Below are 18508 nucleotides of genomic sequence, written 5' to 3' on the forward strand. Positions count from 1 at the left end.
GAAGCGTCAGTGACACGATGAACAATCTGGAAAGTCTAGTTTGAACGACATAGACAGACTAGTACACGATCGCTAGCGAGAGCCAGAGAGGAAAAAAGGAAGAAAATCTTCTGCGGATGCAAGTGCGTCCGGTCCCGAACGATGCAGAGAAAAGGACTGATGGGCGATGCGCAGGGAAGAGCCAAGGTGGGCCTTGGTTACAGCCACGTGCCGGGCACCACGCAAGAAAGAGAGGAAGGACACATTTTGGAAAAACATTTTTGGATGCTTTTTACAAAGTGCTCCGGTCCCATCCCACAGGACGGAGAGATGCAGAGATGTCCCATAAGTATGGAGGAAAGGGGACGGGACGTAGGAGTAAAGATATTTTTGGTGGTAGGTCTTTTGGTTGCTAAGGAGAATGACAGCAAGTGATGGTCAGTCCAAGTCTGGGAGCTAATGGCCGTGATTGTGGTGTTGCAGTTATAATCTGCAATCCAGTCGAGTATTCTGCCCTTGTCGTGTGTGGGCAGGTTCACTTTTTGGATGAGGGCAAGTTCAGAGAGCGTGTTAGCAATGGCTGTGGCATGTTGGTCTTTGGGGTCATTAAATCCTAAGTTAAAGTCACTTGGCAGTAAAACTTGTGAGGAGGTTTTTAGTTTGTTAGAAATAAAGGAGGAGATATCTTCCTCGAATAACCCGAGTAGTGCTGGCGGCCTGTAGATAAGTTGTATGGTGAGAGTTGGCAATAGGAAGTTTAGCCGTAAGGGATTCACATGAAGTGAGGCAGCTAGTCTCATGGATAAATTTGATTTGTCAATGAGAGCTGTGTCTCCTCCCTTGGTGTCACGTCTATCTGCTCTGCTCTAAGAATGGTGTAGTTATCGGGCACTGCTAACATAAGGGACGGGCCTGCTGCTGCATGGAGCCAGGTATCTGTAAAGGCCATAAAGTCATAATTCTCTGCTAGGATAATGTCAGATAGCTCTGTGGCGTGGGCGACTAGAGATCTGGCATTTATTAGTGCGCCCGTGAGGCATATGGCACCGCTGTTTGTCCTGGAGGGGATACAGGGAGAAGGGGGGGTACCATTGGTGTCTGACGATATGTGAAGTATTATTTCGGTTGGTCTGTAAAATGTTTTTGCAAATAGGATGAGTTGAGTGATGCCTATAGCCGGAATAGTCCTATTAATAGGGATGGTTGGTCTACTTAGTAAGCTTTTCTTCGTCGGGTCTGTAATAGACGTTAAGCTGGCGAAAGGTTCAAACAATTTAGACAGTCTTGCGCGAAGCCTATGGTTTCTGGAAGTTGTATCGCAGGGTTTGCTAGAATAGGGTGGGTTCTGGCTGTGGTCCGAAAAACTAAGCGTTGGTTGAAGGTTTGGATGCATGCGTGGATGTAGAGATGGTAAGTCAGCCCGACTAGCTGTCATGCTGGTAATGGCGTTATCGTCTGGTAGGGGTAGAGTAAGAGGTTTTGTGTGAGTGGGTGAAGGAATGGGTGCAAGTAGGGTGCCAAGTAATACTAAGTATAGTAGATAAACAGACATAATTATCCTTAGTCGGAGTGTTTCACGAGTTTGAGTTAGGCTCTAGCTAGGAGCATAAGATTAGGGTATGGTACCATACAGGTAAGTGCTAGATTAGCCCAAGAGGCAGATGCAATCAGGATGCGGGTGAAATGCAGAACTGCACAACTTCTGAAATGAAGGCACAATCAGAGGATTATACCATCACACAGCTAAGAAATAGTAACTAAGGCAAGTATGGCGCTCTGCAGATTGGCGATAGACTAGCCCACTGGCGTAATTAGGATACACGTAGAGAGCAAAAGTACACAAATGCTAAATTGAGAGCACAATCGGTGGATAACAACATCATACAGCTGAGAAATAGTAACTAAGGCAGATCTGGTGCTGTGTAGATTGGTGATAGACTGGCCCAATGGCGTAATCCAGTAGAAGGCAAAATTGCACAAATGTTAAATTGAGAGCACGATCGTGGATTATAACATCATATAGCTGGAAGAAAGTACCTAAGGCAAATATGGCGCTGTGCAGGTAGTTGATCGACTAGCCCAGGGAGCGGACGTAATCAGGATACAAGTAAAATGCAAGATAACACAGATGGCTAAATCACAGGCTCGATCAGTCGATTATAGCATCATGCAACTGCACAGTAATAACTAAGGCGAATATAGCGCTGTATAGATTGGTAATAGACTAGCCCAGGAAGCGGACGTAATCAAAGTACAGATGGAATACAAAATGACAGATTCTAAACTAAAGCACAGACATTGGATAATAGCATCATACAGCTGCGAAAATAGTAAACTGAGGCAAGTATCTAGAGCAATTCCGGTGCCAACATGAGGCATGTTCACTACGGCCAACGGAGGGCGGGCTTATAAGATACAGTTTGCATTATGGTGCAGGTTGGCAGCCTGGTATGCAGCCGTTGGCTCGGAGTACAAGAATACCATGCGCAAGACAGTTAGGGAAATATTGTATCGAAGCTCAGCATGCGTATATGCATATACCATGTTGTTAATTCGCCAACCAGTATGTAATAAGCGGGTGTTGGCCCGTTTGTCCATGTAAATGCTATGAGTCATTAGGTGGCGTGCAGCATATAGAGACAGTGAATCCAAGTTAAGTTAAGGCAATATTTAATATCCTGGTGTGCGGGTAAAAAATAAGGTGCGAGGAATATCAGAAATCGGCGTGTTCAGTTTACCTGGATGATACGACTGTTGTCGGATATGGTTGAAGAGGCTGAGGCTCACTGTGGCGAACAGGGGCAAACAGGGCCTTTTGCAGGCCTTCTGCAATGGGTGGCGCTTCCGCCTGCCGGCGGAACTCGTTCAAAAAAGGATTAAGTTTCTAGGAAACAGGGTGAAGCCAGCCTCGTTCTGGCGCTGCATCGTGCCCGACATCTTAGGGCAGGCAAAGAAGCGACGATCACATGCACGGCTCCACTTACTGGGGCAAAGCTTACATAAGTGAATGAATTGTGGAAAATAGAATATATAGTGCACACAGGGAGCTCAGATAGGAAGCTGCCTCACTATTTTTTATTGAAACATGTTTTACCAAGCCCCGCGTTTCCCCATGTTTTTAACCCCTTACCTATATATATATTTTTTTAAACTATTCTTCAGTAAAAGAAAGTCAATTTAATTAGCATACCTACAGAATACCATAGCAAATTGCTACGCAACACTGTTTATTTTATGCCTTGCATTCCTATCCTCACCAACACACCATACCATCTTTTCTTGCAGAGCCACGTGAGCGCCTGGAGACTGCCCATGGGTGGTAGCGGTGCACGGTATAAATCAACACAACATAACCATGTAATCAAAATTCAGACTGCGGGAGAACACTTGGGGGAGATCTGCCATGTGTTGACCCAGTGAAGAGGCACATGAACGGGTTTACCTCCATTATTTCCAAAGGAATCAGGCAAGGACCGCAGGTTCCTTCCCAGCTGGAAAGAAGAATATGAGATTATAGATGAGATCCCCCCCATAGTTTAAAGGCTCAAGATTCCAAAAAAGGAGAAAAGACAGAGGAACGTTAGGTCCATGTGAACCAGCTGAAGACCCATCATCCTCGGAGTGCCCTTCCTCGATTTGAGAAATCAGTTATTCCTCCTAATCAAATAACCGACTAAAAAACAAAACTGTATAATATGGCAAGTACAAATGTTTTATTGAAAGGAATGTTTGTATAATGTTTTATAAAGTAAGTAAACTTACAGATGTGTATCACTGTGTAATGTTTATGGTAGGATAAGGAACTGTAGGGAGCTGTATGGAGGATGTAAAACCATGTCATTTTAAACAATACAGCCTTTTTACCTCTTGGTTTTAGTAAGTGAGAATTCCTTTAGCCTATCAAATATCCCTACCCCAACAAATAAAGATGTAACCTGAGCCTCGATGTGGGCTAGTCGACTGATCTTTTTGGTGGGGCTGATGTGAACCCCATGTCAGAGGAATTATGCATAGTTTCCCAGAGGAAATGACCCAGGAACTATCATTCTTCCCCTGGTGACAATGGTCCTGGGGAAGGTGGGAGGGATTTGTAGGACTAAACAGAGCCAAAGATCGCTTCCTGGAACAAACTGAAATAGAGATGAAATTGTTACCGGCGCTGCTTCTTGCAAGCGTGAGGCAGATGGCTCAGTGCTGAGAAAAGAAAAGTTTAAATAAGAGGGGTTACTTAAAAGATGACACTTTATACATGGTTTCCACCTCTTACTCCCTACCAACACAAGAGAGGGCGCCTGCAAGATGCGGACAATCACCTAAGAGACATCACTCAACCAGTAAAATAAACCACCACAACTATAGCCATATTCCAAGGACCTTCAAGCAATACTACATCTAGGGATCATGGTTAACAATAGCAAGGAAAACAGATGCCATGCAGAGAATAAAATGTACCAGAGATTTATTATATTGCTAGGTTAGTCATTTTCAAACGAAACAGGGGATAGGAGGATAGCTCAGGGGCAACACATTTGTCTTGGAAGCAAAACAACACAGAGCAACACAGGTTCGAATCCTGGCCCCACGCTTAGAGACTGGTCTATGGTATTAAGTGTGTTGTAAAAGAGTAATTAAACAGCTAAATGATAAGTGGATTGCATCATGTCATGCATTTCATTTAAATGTAAAATAATGCTGAATGTAAAAAATTATACAATTATAAATTTAAAAAAGGAAAGAACCATTTAACACTATTCTATTCAGCTTGATCTGGTGCGGACTACATGTGAACCAAGATTCACCTTGGAGGATATATCCTCTGCCCCTCCCCCCACTGCCCTCCCACTTCCACCACCATCTGTATTTTCAAGGACTGTGACAAAAACAAGCTGATAAACGTCTGTTTCCTTAAAGTCATGAGACCGTAGTCACAAGATATTTATTTTTTCCACAGTGCAAATTTCATGTCTAGCTTGTTTAGCTCGTTTAACAGAAGAGCCCATTTGGGCTGTAACAAGGAGGGCACCTTGTGTAAAGATATTCTATTTTAGTTAGATGGATTTCATGTAAAGCTGGGTAAAAGCCCTATGGTTTAAAAGGTATCCAGTGATTTTACCCAAGAATTTTATACATGGTATTTGTTACCAAAATTATTTTACCGAAAAAATACAGTTTATAAATGGGGGAGGGGGGGTAAGGGGTTAAAAACATGGGGAAACGGGGTGCTTGGTAAAACATTTTTCAGTAAAAAATACCTTGAATAAAAAAGGTTTTCGGTAAAATCACAGTAAACCGTCCTAACATGACATGTAAAACCGAAAATCTATGATTCTTTTTTAATGGAAAAAGATTGGAACGGTAAGCCAATTATGTTTATGTTTATTGAGTTTATATAGAGCTTTAAGCCAAAGCGCTTTACAGTATAAAACAGGTACAAAAGTGAGAGAAGCATATTTACAAACATGAAACAGGTCATTAGAACAATTTACTAAAAGGAGGGGAAGAGTGGGGGGAAGGGAAGGAGAAAGGGGGTATGTGATGGGGGTTACAATGTCTGTTTTGAGGTCAGGGGAGTGGGAGGAAGGGGGAGGGGAAGGAGAAGGGGATTATTATGCGGTTGATGAACAAAACTAATTTTTGACACCAAATTTGCAGTGTTTGCAATTATGAAAATTAATCAAAAATATGACAAATGAATACCTCCTGCAAGGAATATGCCACCAAATTGTGCCAAGTGTCGAATTTTGCACCCTGAACCACAGACTGATGGTTTGTGTATCAATGAGTTATATTCCTGTCAGAAATTATGGCGGTGGGGGAGAATGAAAAGTCAGCCACATGGAGAGCAAGATAGCCACCACCATTTTTCAGATTGCATGATTATAATTCAGTCATGCAATGAAGATTAGGGGTGTATCCAGTAGGAGTGGCAGAGGATAGAACAAGCCAATGAAAATAGGCATCATCATAATGCCCCAGGGAAGGATTATTATATATTGATAATAAAAGAGTGCACACAGTTATAGAGGATTATTATTAACCAAAGGAGATGGCTGTATGGAGGAGAGACACCAACTGAGGAGCTGCAATTCCATAGAAGATTCCAAAAGGATGACCCCTATTCTAAAGGAGAAACATTCCAGGTGGGAACCTGTGCAAAGTAGTATCATGGGTGGTGGTCGGGGGAGGGGTCTGGGCGCTCATTTATAAAGGGACTTAGAAGCAGTGTAATGCAAAAAGGCACTGTGTTCTTCATTGCAGATATGTGCATAGTGAGATTTCATTTCCATATAACAAACTGTTGAGTTGAGCGCTGGATAGCGATAAAGCAAAGATCAGCTGCAGCAGAGTCCAAGAAGGAAACGCTGAACCAGGTTGAGCTCCACGTTCCGAGGATAAACACCAGCCATGCCCGACACCCAGACAGAAATGAGGCCTACGGACCAACAAGGCCACGACCACACAACCCAGGGCAACTAGCGGATGAGACCTGAGTGCCGAGGAGACCTGGGTCGGTACTTTGCTGGGAAGACGTGATAGAATACTACGAAAGCAGAGAGCGGACACCTAAGCGCTGCTGGCGATCGAGGCTCGGCCTGCCCAAGGCTATCCACACGAATATGGGGCGAGTGCGGTGGCTGGGTAGCCCGGCAGTCTATAACCGAACCAGCAATTGCCAAAAATGAGCAGTTGTGTCAGATCTGCTGCAATGAAGTAGTAAAAGTGAGCCTTAAGACATGGTTGGCTATGAGGTACATGCCCCCTCCTCCCCAAACATGCCAAGCGCCTTTGGGGAAACATGATCAATGAACCAGGGCTAACGGTAGTCGTAACCAGAGCTCTAAAAAAGTCTGTGTGGTCACTCTGCTTGACCCACAGAGAACTCCCTCAGCAATTCGCTGGCGTCCTCCACTCTTTGGCATCCCTGGTTAGCTGACAGGATTTGAAACTCCCGCTCTGGATGGTTTCCACATCTGCTGCCTCTCCCGGCTGGGCTTGACCAAATCTTCAGTCCTTCTCTTCTTATACAATTGATGCCAGTCCCCAGCCCCATGGACTGTCAAATTCCTTCATTGTTCTTGATAGATTGTTGTTCATGCATCATCAGGGCCACCTCATACCAGTACTAGCACAATCAGTCATCTTCATTTCTTCTGTGATATTTCTCATCCTGATCTGTTTTGGTTGTTTCTCCTACACTACAGCAATACATAGGTCTACTCTCAAGGACGTGGTTTGAAATGGAGGAGGCAGGGATTTGGGAAAGTTGGGGTGTGACATTGGCCAATGGGCTGTAATCTAGGTGAGTGTCCTTAACCCCATCGGGGGAGTCCCTCCCCATGAGGTCCTCCCGCACCAAACCACCCCTAGGGGTACTCTTTGGTAGCGGCCACAACTCCCTAGACTCATGAGAAAGGGCTTCCCACTGGGGAGAATTGACAATACCTAGCAAAACACCACAATAGTCACCAGTTCTGAGCTTGGCTGAAATTCCAAATGGTGTGAAGGCTGGTTCTAGGACTCAGGACATTGTCACATACCCCTAGGAAAGCTGGTTAACGGAATGAAAAAAAGACGATAAAAAAATAGGGTAATTTTCCACATATTAGCTGAGGATGCTCGTTTTATACTCATTAATCTGCACTGTGTGTGGCCTAATTTCTGTTATAAAACACCCAAACCCTGACTCAACATTACTTTTGAGTCTGCATGTTCTGCTGCTCCCAACTTGAGACAGGTATGTGTGTTGCGTGGTATGTGCTGTGTTGTGATATACATTAAAAGGTACATACAAAGTGCTTTAAAAGGCATAACATTACTTAACGTTGCATTCAAAGTAATACAGGGCATAGCAAGACATTAAAAATGCATTTACTGGCTGTTTGAACCTCCTACTTTATTTGCACACACAGTAGCAACAGCAACATTGTATGCCTTAAAATAATCGCATCACCTGATGTCAACGCTCAATTGCTTAAGGGAGAATTGAGCTGATGCTGGGTGACTGGCTGCTTGTTCTCCAACTAGCTCCCCTGGATCGGTTTCCACGGCCAAAATATGTCTAGCTTTTTCAGCAGGGCTGTTTGGCAAGACACTTAAGTAATCTGAAATGAAAAAATTGATTTTCATGTTATCAAAGTTGTGCATGCTTTTAATGTTAGAAATGGTTTTGAAAGAAGTTTCAACAAGTCAGGAAAAGAAAACCATTAAATAAAAATGAATAATGGTTACACGGATTTCTCTCTTTTGGTTAAAATGTGTGCTCATTTCGACACTGGATTAATAGTGTTGCTTATTAATGCTGAATTCCGAGACAACTGCATTTCAAATAAACAACCCTCCTAAGCGTATTGAACTATAATTCCTTCCAGTATAATGAATAATAAATATTCTAGGAAACAGTAAGATTGAACTTTTACTTTTCCCTAAATTAGAGAAAAACACCAGCTGTGCAGTTTTTCAAAATATGGAAAAATCTGGATTCGCTATGGGAACATTAAAAAAAAAAAAAAAAAAAGAATGCTTCTAATTTAGACCAGGCCTAGCAGGAGACCCCGCCCCACCCCCAATGATGAGACACACTTGACCGTCCCTGGGTGTGTTCTGCCTTTATTACCACTTTGACGTAGGGTGTCATCCGACACAGGCAACGTCCCATGTCACAACATTCCTTTCTACCTTTATTAAACAAACAAATAAAATCAACAACAAAACAACCACAACTGTCCGTAGATTCTCCGGTAGATGCACGATGCTCTTTATTCAAGCACAAACTTTGAGTCATCCTGGTGGATTCCTCCCTGGTCGTCGTGGCTACCGAGATAGTTGCAACCTCTCGCTGAGCCAGCTCTACAGCACTTTGGTCAGCTCCTCCACCTTGCTCTTCTTCCTCCCCCAATTGTGTCATGGGCAACACTTACAGTTCCAGGATCAACTGGGACTCCAGCCGCGGCCAATCTGCCTCAAGAGCACCTTGACACTGTCTAAACCAGCTACAGTTCCAGGTGAGGGATTCCCTGCTTCTCACCGCTCAGATCATGGACCCCTCATTTGCCAGCAATTGTCCAGGGTCTCGCCTTGTGTGGTTAACGAAACTTGTGCCTGGGAATTGCGCATGCAGTATATAACAATTTCTACCACCTCCATGTGGTTCCCTTCCAGGTGTCTCCGACTTGCTTACTTGGCATATGCCCCCTGTTGAGCTTCTCTTATCCTCACGGAAACAGGCACTGCAAGGCTCCTGGACTCATGCTATGTGATTAAGGACTGCACTTCTCACCCCAGGAAGGCTTCCGCCGGAGCAACGCCTTTCATGACATTTGGCATTGTCTGGTAGGCCACCATAAACTATGGCGGAGCCTGCTCCAGGTGCTGTTCCTTAGCCATAGCAATGCAGAACATTTAATTGAGCATCCGCATGAAACGCTGAGCGTCCCTGTTGGCCTGTGGCCAGCAGGATGCTGTGCCAATGGGTGACCGCATAGAACCATAAAAAGCCTGCAAATTCCTCGCTCTGGAATTGTCTAACCCAACTGAAACATTGGTCCATGGGCCGCAAACAGCTCTTCAAGAATCAGAATGACTCCCGCTGATGCGCATTCGATGAAACGCACCACCGGGTAGCGCGAGAATTCATCAAGGACGACCAAGAAATGTTTAGATTGCTGCACTGTGCCAAAGTCCAAGCTAAATACATGCCACAACACCGTTGCTCTATCAGGAGAAGCAATGGGAGGTTCTTTGGCCAGGGTCCTGGCAAAAACAGTGGCTGAGGGAGTTGTCCACCTTGATGTCAAGATCCAGGAACCATGCCACGCTGAGGCACGCTTTTGTTTTGCTGGCCCCCTGATGGCCTACATGGGCCAGGCTCAGGACGGGATCCTGAAGCGCGAGAGGGACGACAAGCTGGGAGCTGCAAAGAAGTACCCCTTTGTGGCCAACCAAGAGCTTGCCCTTGACCTGCCAAAGGCCCTGTAGAAAGGACTGAGCCTTGTGTGTCCGGTGTTGTGTGGCAGACAGTAATGTCTTCCACTGGCTTGACTGCAACTGGACCGCAAAACCCTGGAGGCCGGCACCTCGACAAGTGGCTTCAGCAATGTCTGTCAGGGACTTGGGCTTCGGGACAGCAGCTCCAGTGATCATAGCTATTAATTACTCTGCATCCTCATCAGCCTCACAATTTTATCAACCTCAGAGGAATGAAGGGCTCAAGGGACATGCCCGACTTTATACCTATGACCATCACTATAAAAACAAATCCCTGTAGTGGATGCACAGCATCAGGATGCCATATTCCGGAAGCTGCAGCAGCCAGCGCTCAAGCCTGATAGGAGGAGGAGTTGAAGACCTCACATGATTGGGATCAGCACCTTGTGGTCCATGAACAGTCACCAGGTGTTCGTAGATTTAGATAAAGAAGCGTCTGCAGCCCCACAGGACCGCCAACACCTCATTCTCCATCTGTGCTCAGTGTCAGTCAGGGCCTTGCTGACATATGCTACAGGATGCCTGTCCCCCTGGAAATCCCCCTGAAGGAGTACCAGCACCAGTCCCACTGGACTTGAATCAACAATGAGATCAGTGGCGTTGGCTGAGTTGAAAAAGGCCATTGATGTGTTGGCCACAAGCGCTGCCTTGGTGGCGACAAAAGCATCCTGCACGGCTCGACTCACTTCTTGGTGAGGACTCGGAGGAGCTACGTCAGCGTGGCCAAGTGGGGGATAAACCATACACAAAAGTTAATCATCCCCCAAGAAGTGCCTCAGCTCTGACGGGGAGCTTTGCAGTGCTGCTTCCTTGATGTTGCAGACCTTCTTGGAATTGGGACATAGCCCCTGTTCGTGAAACACAAAGACGAAGAAATCTATCTAGGACTGCAAGAAACGGTGGTTCAGCGTCAGGCCTTATTGGGAGATCCTCGCCAGCACTGCAGTGAGTGTCACAAGGTTATCCTTGTGCAAAGCAGAAAAACATAATCACATTGACACTCGCGTTCAGAACGCAGGCACGAAAACAGACCTGCAGCATACTCTTCGCCTCCTCGTACGTGTCATCCGATGGCTGTAGAGTCTTAAAAATGTGATGCACCTCATTACCCACAGAACAGCATGGCTTTCAAAGACCCGCCTTCCATTACCGAACTGTGTCGAAAAACATTTCCAGCCTCTCGACCCACATATCCCATCAAGGGCCCAATGTTGCTATGGTGCCTGTGACGTCAAATGCATCTTCCCTGTCCAACGCAGATCAACAGCTACAAGAGCACAGCAGGGAGAATCATTGGGGATGGATACAACTGCATGAGCACCCACAGTAGGGCTGCAAGCTGGCACCACCCACATACCAGGGAGCCCTGGGCAGGTGAGATGAGAGCAGACGCAGGAGGGTGGTCCCCACCAGAGCAGGCTGAATATGTTCCTCTTCGGAGGCATGGTGAGGTTGGGGGGGCAGCCTGACCAGGCAGTTGTGAGGATACACCAGGGAAACCACCAGCTCCACACCTTCCGTGGGCATGGCTAGCTGTCGTGTTGAGACTGCTGGGAAACTAGCATCCCCCAGGTGGAGTATCAGAAGCCTGCTCTGCGTAACGCTGGCAAAAATGCACCAGTTTCGCTCCGCCAAGCGGAGTGTGTTCAGCATAGCCGCCTGTTCAGGCAGTCGGCCCCAGCCGATCAAAAGTACCGTGGCCCCATCAACCTCTGAGGCACCAGTACAGAAATTGAAGCAGAATTGGAGGCCAGTGCAAAATTACTTACTCAGATTCCTTCAATGTCTGCAACCTTTAGGGAATTGGAAGCCAATTAAGGCGGAGAGGCTGCCTGCATGGTGTTGAAAGCACGAGTAACACCACAGCAAAGTCCAAGAGGACAGCCAGAATGAGGAATCAAAATTAAGATTGAATAAGCAGGAGCTAAAATCTGCTCCTGGGTATCCAAATTAACCAGGAGCTACCACTTGGAAACAAGGAGCTAGCACATAGGATGCAAACATATCTCTTTGTCCGTTATTTAAGACCCCTTGCGCTTTATATGCCCCATCTATGTGTCCTAATCTTTATTTATAGACTGTTCCAAATTCATAGTGTTAAATTCATATGTGTTCATTCGGCTTCAATTGGCCTTTGGAGCAAAAATGATCTCCTCGTAGCTGTCTGCGTTTAGCTAAACTAGCTCTTCTGCGCTACTCCCATCTCCTCGACATTTCGAACTCTGCAGAACGCATTCTAACAGCGAAGCACAAGAACTCCATAAACCAATGGCATCAGAATGAGTCTTGTAGCATGGGAAACAGGACCACAGTAGTTATGGAGATAGTTTATAAGGTTTATTTAAGTTACAATTAGATTATATATTAAATATGAGTATAAGTATATATGTATATGAAATAGGGAAGGAGTCTCTGGAGGGAGATGCTTCTCTGTCTCCAACTGTCCTCAGAGTGCTCATTCCACCTCCACATTCTCCTTCTGGAATCCCTGCGTGTTCTGCATCATTGCAGTACAGGATGCACCATGCTACAAGTCCATGAAGAAAACCGATGCAGAAAACAAGTGTCCCACACTGGAGTTACATCAGGAGCTACAGTGTATCATTTTAAAAGTTACTAAGTAATAAATGCTACCAGTCCATCTACTGCCTCTCACATTAAAAAAAGAAGTTAAAAACAGGCACAGAGAGGGCATCAAATCAGCCTAGTTTCCTAACAACCTTAATACAAAGATGTTGCCAATCTCTTCACAAGTGCCCAAAAGCTGATCACTTTCCTCTTTTTACACCTAAAGAGGTGAATTTGAAAAGCGCAATCCTCCTCCTGCTTCTTGGCACTGATACCAATGTTAGTCACCTAACTTAATTGTATTCTTCATCAACCTCAGAAGAATGAAGGGCTGAGCGGAAGCCCCTGAGATTATACCTGTGAACACCACATTAAACACAGATCCCTGTAGTGGATGCTTTAGTCCAGTGAGCCACAGACCTGACATTCTCCAAAAAAAGAAATAACGGGGGTCGGGGACAGGAGAGACAAGGGCCCCAGCAGATAGAAGCACAAAGTTATATGCACATATCAAACCAAACAATGATTAAACATAGCATACGGCAACTCCGTTAATAATTAAAAACAAACGCATGAGGAAAAAGTGCAATGATCTGTAAGAGGTCAGAAGTGCGAGACGACAAGTAGATGGAGTTTTCTCACAAGTATCCATTTTATTGAATAATAAGGGTGAGATAAACACCTTGCTTTCCCTAACCCAACGAGGATTTCCCTACCTGTCAAAATAAAACTTAATGAAAACACTCTAATATCAAAAAGGTATATGTCCCTCACACTTGTACATAAAATAAAATCATATGGCCGTTCAAACTCAACAAAGTAACAGTTATATTCAAACAAACTTTGTAACCCTGTATGATAACCAGGGTCGGATCCCCTTTACCAGAATTGATTCAGGATTTTCAAAACCAAAGTTCATATCAAGAAAGTTCCTTTCAATAGCCAAGTTCTGCTTCAAATACAACTCAAAGTTCTTTTCACTCTGAGTCTTTGACTTGCCACTTGGATTGTCTTAGTGTTAAACATGATTCTCTTCTGACTTATGTTTGTTTGTTTGTTTATTAATTTGTATAGCGCACCTGACCCAAGGGTATATGGGCGCTTAAGCTTCGAGTTACAGGCAAGGTAGGGCACAATTGTACAGTGATGAAGCAAAGGTATACTTGACAAGATAGCAATTAGTGCATAGACAATAATATTCTGACATAGTGCAAAATACATTCTTGCAGAGGGTAAGCATTCAATCATGGTAGGTTAATTGTTGAGTAACTAGGTGATGACCTTAGTTCTGAAAGGCTGGAAGGTAGGTGTAGATTTGATATCCAGTGGAATGGTATTCCAAAGTTGTGAAGCCAGAGCTGGGAAGCTGGAACCACCAGCTCTTTTAAGGGAGAATTTGGGCACAGTCAGTTGTAGTGTATTAGAGGATCTAGTGGTTCTAGTGTTCTGTCTTAGTGTAAATTTGTTAGTGAGATAGGGAGGGGCAAGGCCGTGGAGTGCTTTATATGTGAGGCAGATGGTTTTTAGATCTATTTTTTGTTGGATGGAGAGCCATTTGCATGCAATTCTGGTAGCCGAAATATGTTCTCTTCTGGGAATATTCAGGGCGGCACGGAGTGCATTATTTTGTAGAACTTGCAATTTATTAATTACCGATTTGTTGGCACCTACATAGAGACTATTGCAGTAATCTAGTTTAGATTGTATAAGTGCTCTGGCTAAGGTGAGGCAGTTGTTAGGGGAAATCAGCGGTCTACAGGCCCTGATTAGTTTGCCCGTGTAGGCCGTGGCTGAGGCAGTCATATTAATTTGTTTGGCTAGATTAGTATTCGTGTCGAGGTAAAAACCAAGGGTTTTTACACTCTTGGCGATAGGGATGGTGTTGCCGTCAATGGTAAAGCTAGTGTAGCTGGGACTAAGTTTCCGAATGGTGTTGGGTGAGCCGACAAGGAGCAATTCAGTCTTGTCATCATTCAGGCAGAGGCCATGTGTGGCCATCCATGCCTGAATGATGGAGAAGACTTCATTGATCCAAATGGCGTCCGAATTATAGTTGCCGGATAAGGTGAGGAGTATCTGGGTGTCATCTGCGTAGTTGGTGTAGGTGACACCCAGATGGTCCAGCTTGTCGAATAGGGGCTTTGTAAAAATGTTATACAAAGTAGGTGATACACAAGATCCTTGTGGGACACCACAAGTAATAGGGATAGGGTCGGCAGCTGCTAGGGGTGAGAAGACCCGCATGGTCCTATTGTCCAGGAAGGATTGGATCCATGAAATTGCGGAGTGGGAGAAGTGTACTGCCGATGACAGATGGTTGCACAGGATTTTGTGATCAACCAGATCAAAGGCAGCGGATAGGTCAAGAAGAAGAAGGATGCCAGCTTTACCTTTATCTTTGAGGTCGTCTATCTGGCACTTGAGATCAACCAGGGCCGTTTCTGTCCCGTGTAGTGGACGAAAGCCGGACTGGCGAATTCCTAGTAAATGGTTAGTCTCGAGGTAATCCTGGATTTGTAGATAGGCCACTCTATCAAGAATTTTTAGTAAAAATGGGACAGTGGTGATGGGTCTGTAATTCGTGGGTATATCTGGGTCGAGGGTAGTTTTTTTTAGTAGTGGTAGGACCCAGGATTGTTTCAGATTGCTGGGTACCGAGTTATCAGAGAATGACAGGTTTATTAATTTTGTAATGAACGGGGAGAGATCCCTTGCAGCATCTTTTATGATTTGTGCGGGACAGCTGTCCCCCTTGCAGTTCGAGGGTTTCAATGATGCTATAATTTTTTGTACTTCGGGTATGGATACCTTTTTGAAGGTAAACCCTGGGCTGGTGGCTGTAGGGGGGGGGGGCTGGAAGTCGAATCATAAGTGAGTTGTTGTTGTTTATTGTCAATTTTAGACTGGAGCCCTGACATTTTGTTAACAAGGGCATTCTGGATCCCTGTGCACCATGGTTTATCTTTAGTGCAGCTATCCGTGGGAGGAATGGGGTTTTCTAATTCCTTTAGGATGTTAAAGAGCTCCTTTGAGCTGGAACTTGCCTGCGCGATCCTGGAGTTGAGCGATTCTTTCTTTGCGCGTATAATCTCATTTTTGTAGAGAGTGGAGATATTAGTGAGATTCGTTTTATTAATTGCTGAGGGCGCTGATTTCCATAGTGCTTCAAGTTTACTTTTTTGTTGCCGGAGGAGTTTAAGTTCTGGGGTGTACCATGTATTCAGGTGCGCTTTTGGTTTCCCTTTGCGCATTTTTAGTGGGGCAATAGTGTCAACTGCTTTGGCCATGGAATCATAGACGTTGACCAGTTGGTTCAGGTCAGTTGTGGCTGGTAGTGCGTTCAGAATAGGGGTCACCAAGGGTATTAAGGCTTCCGCTGTGATGTTACTCTTTTTCCTAGTTAGACAGGCTGGTGCAGTAACAGGTTTGTTATGCACTAGGTTACTAGTGTTAATGTCAAATGGGAGGAAATGATGATCAGTCCATACGAGCTGTATGGGATCCTTCATGGTAATGTTGCAGTTAAGGGCGGTTACCCAATCGAGGATTCTACCCTTCGAGTGGGTAGGTTTGGAGCAGAATTGTTGGAGGCCATGCTCCTCTAATGCTGTGGCAATTTAACTAAATGAGTGTCTGCTAATATACGAAGATTTATAGTGTCATTTACATTTTAAAATTGCCCCGACAAGTGAACACACGGCTAGATGGCAGAACATACCACATAGTGAAAGACTTTGCAGAATATGTAAAAAAACATATTGAAACGACTCACCATCTTTTAATTCAATGTCCAGCCGTCAAATGTTATAGGACCAGCTATGGTGGCCTAATACATCATTTTATCCATAGAGGGAGATCAATTCTGGAATACACTATACTGTGCAGTCAGTGTTGGTGTGACGGTGGCTGCCTATTAATGTATGGAATCTGGTCTGCCAGCTAATGGTCGTTTAAATGTAATGTTCACAGCTTTGAGTATTTTACTTATAAACCCTCCCGGTAATAATGCAGTTTTTAATTGTGCAAGGAAGCTGTTAATTTTGTAAATCTGTCAGTTTTATTATTATTATGATTACATTGATATGTTTATATTTAAATCCTTGTTTTATATAACTAGTTTGAGTGTATTTGAGAAATTTGATGTTTTGTGTTTGGATAAAAGATTTGTTTTATAACCACATAATATAATAAAAGAATTAAAAAAACAGGATTCATCACTCTTCAAAAAGGACCCCACAAGCTCTTGCTTGATAAACCAAAAAGACTGTCTTCACACTTTCAGTTAATATTCAATATAATTTCTCTTATTTAAAGAACTAGTACCATCACTTTTCTTCTCCATAAACAAAGTTTTGTCAGGATGGTTTTAACACAGTTCATCATAACACATCACATTAGTGCACTTGCCACTTTCTTTTCGCCACAAACTTCAACTACACTGCAGTACTTTATCTTCGTTCTGGTCAACTAACCTGCCAGGACTAACCACCAATAGTCCCTTTCCTGGTATACTCACCTGCCAGGAGAAAATTCATACCACTACTACAAGTACTCTGTGGTGAGGCTTGCTTCAGACTTTCCACACTTAGATCCTCGATGAGGAAGTTAATCAAAGAAAACTGCTTCTTAGAAAGGTCTTTGACGTTCAACAACATTGGAGTTCACAACTACTTCTATAAGGGTACAATACACATTGACGCCGTTTTTTCCACTGATTTGTTTGCCACATTCCTCTCCCTTTGATGATTTCTACAAGGAGGGCTTCTCCCCTGCCACCTTAGGGGTTCTTCTGCAACACCTGTTAGCTGTTGTCAATGTTCCTTTTCCAAGTTTCCCTCTTCAGGAAAGCTGTATCCCCTTTTATGTATAATTGCCCTTCTTTGGCTTAGGCAATGTTGGGTATCATCTTCCCTTTTAAGTAATCTCCTTTTGAGTAGATTACATTTGTTTTGCTCAAGCATCGTCTTCTCCTTACTTTAACGGTGGCTACAATGTCTCTCCACTCCGTCTTTCTCAATATAAGTGTCAAGGCATACATTAGTTTCAAAAATTGATTAGCAGAGTTTGCGCATTATAATTTCCTTGATTAGCAAAAAAAATACATTTGATTAGCTGTACTAAAATTTGTAATGCCACTAGAAGATACTTGTAACCTAGATATATAATGGGCAACAATACACCAGTTTTGACATTAGTGAGATAAATCAGGGCTTTAAAATTCTGCTAGACCTTAAGGTTGAGTAACTTAGTTTACCCACTCGACTAAAGAGAGATGCTCTAGACCCATGGCAACAGATGACAGGGTGCAGGTCACCAAAAACCCACTTTAGTTTTGCGCACTTCTGCCACACACAGGCCATCCATGCAGTGTGAAACCTTTATTTGAAAGTTACTGAAAACAAAGTAAAGTAAAAAAAAGTTTCAAAGATCACCTGCGAATGGTACTGGCCCTTCTTAAAATCTACTCGACTATGCGAGTGGGCGAAAATACTTTGCAAGCCCTGGGTGAAGATCTGTAAAAGGTTAGCTGCATGAATGGACACAAATAAATAGATATGATAAAAATGCTCTGAAGGCATTTGGGCCAGCCATCTCTACTGCAGGTGCTAATATATAATGCAATCATAACCATAGAGCAAAGCGAGCTGTGGGGGCCATCTGCAGTATATGGTAGTGCAGTAGATCTATCGATGTACATTCTGGATGGAGTGATTGATCACTACTATGCATAAACATCTATTTAGATTTGTCTATTCATTATGTAAGAGGAAAGACAGTTAAAAGACTAAGTAGAGGGGATGGCCTAGCAGGCAGAGAACTGTGCATACTAGGTGGAATATTGTAGTTTGCAGCCATCTCGCTTTCAGGGTAGCTGGTATAAAGCAATAGTGTGATGAGAAAGAATATCAAGGGGTATGGAATCAGCTCATGGGTTGAGTACAAGTTGCATAGATGCATGCAACCAGCTGGTCACAGA

At 44.0% G+C, this 18508-nt stretch overlaps 1 protein-coding gene across 2 annotated transcripts in view; it reads right to left on the reverse strand.

Annotated features, from left to right (window-relative positions):
• Nucleotides 1–18508, reverse strand: part of TBC1D2B (TBC1 domain family member 2B) — an 832871-nt gene that overhangs the window by 688843 nt on the left and 125520 nt on the right. For both annotated transcript variants that reach the window (XM_069624408.1, XM_069624407.1), the window contains exon 3: nucleotides 7931–8081. In XM_069624408.1, the coding sequence (XP_069480509.1) occupies nucleotides 7931–8081 (151 nt within the window). The remainder of the gene's footprint in view (nucleotides 1–7930; nucleotides 8082–18508) is intronic.

The sequence above is a fragment of the Ambystoma mexicanum genome, chromosome 11, assembly GCF_040938575.1.
Source record: "Ambystoma mexicanum isolate Mex_15411 chromosome 11, UKY_AmexF1_1, whole genome shotgun sequence".
Taxonomy (NCBI): domain Eukaryota; kingdom Metazoa; phylum Chordata; class Amphibia; order Caudata; family Ambystomatidae; genus Ambystoma; species Ambystoma mexicanum.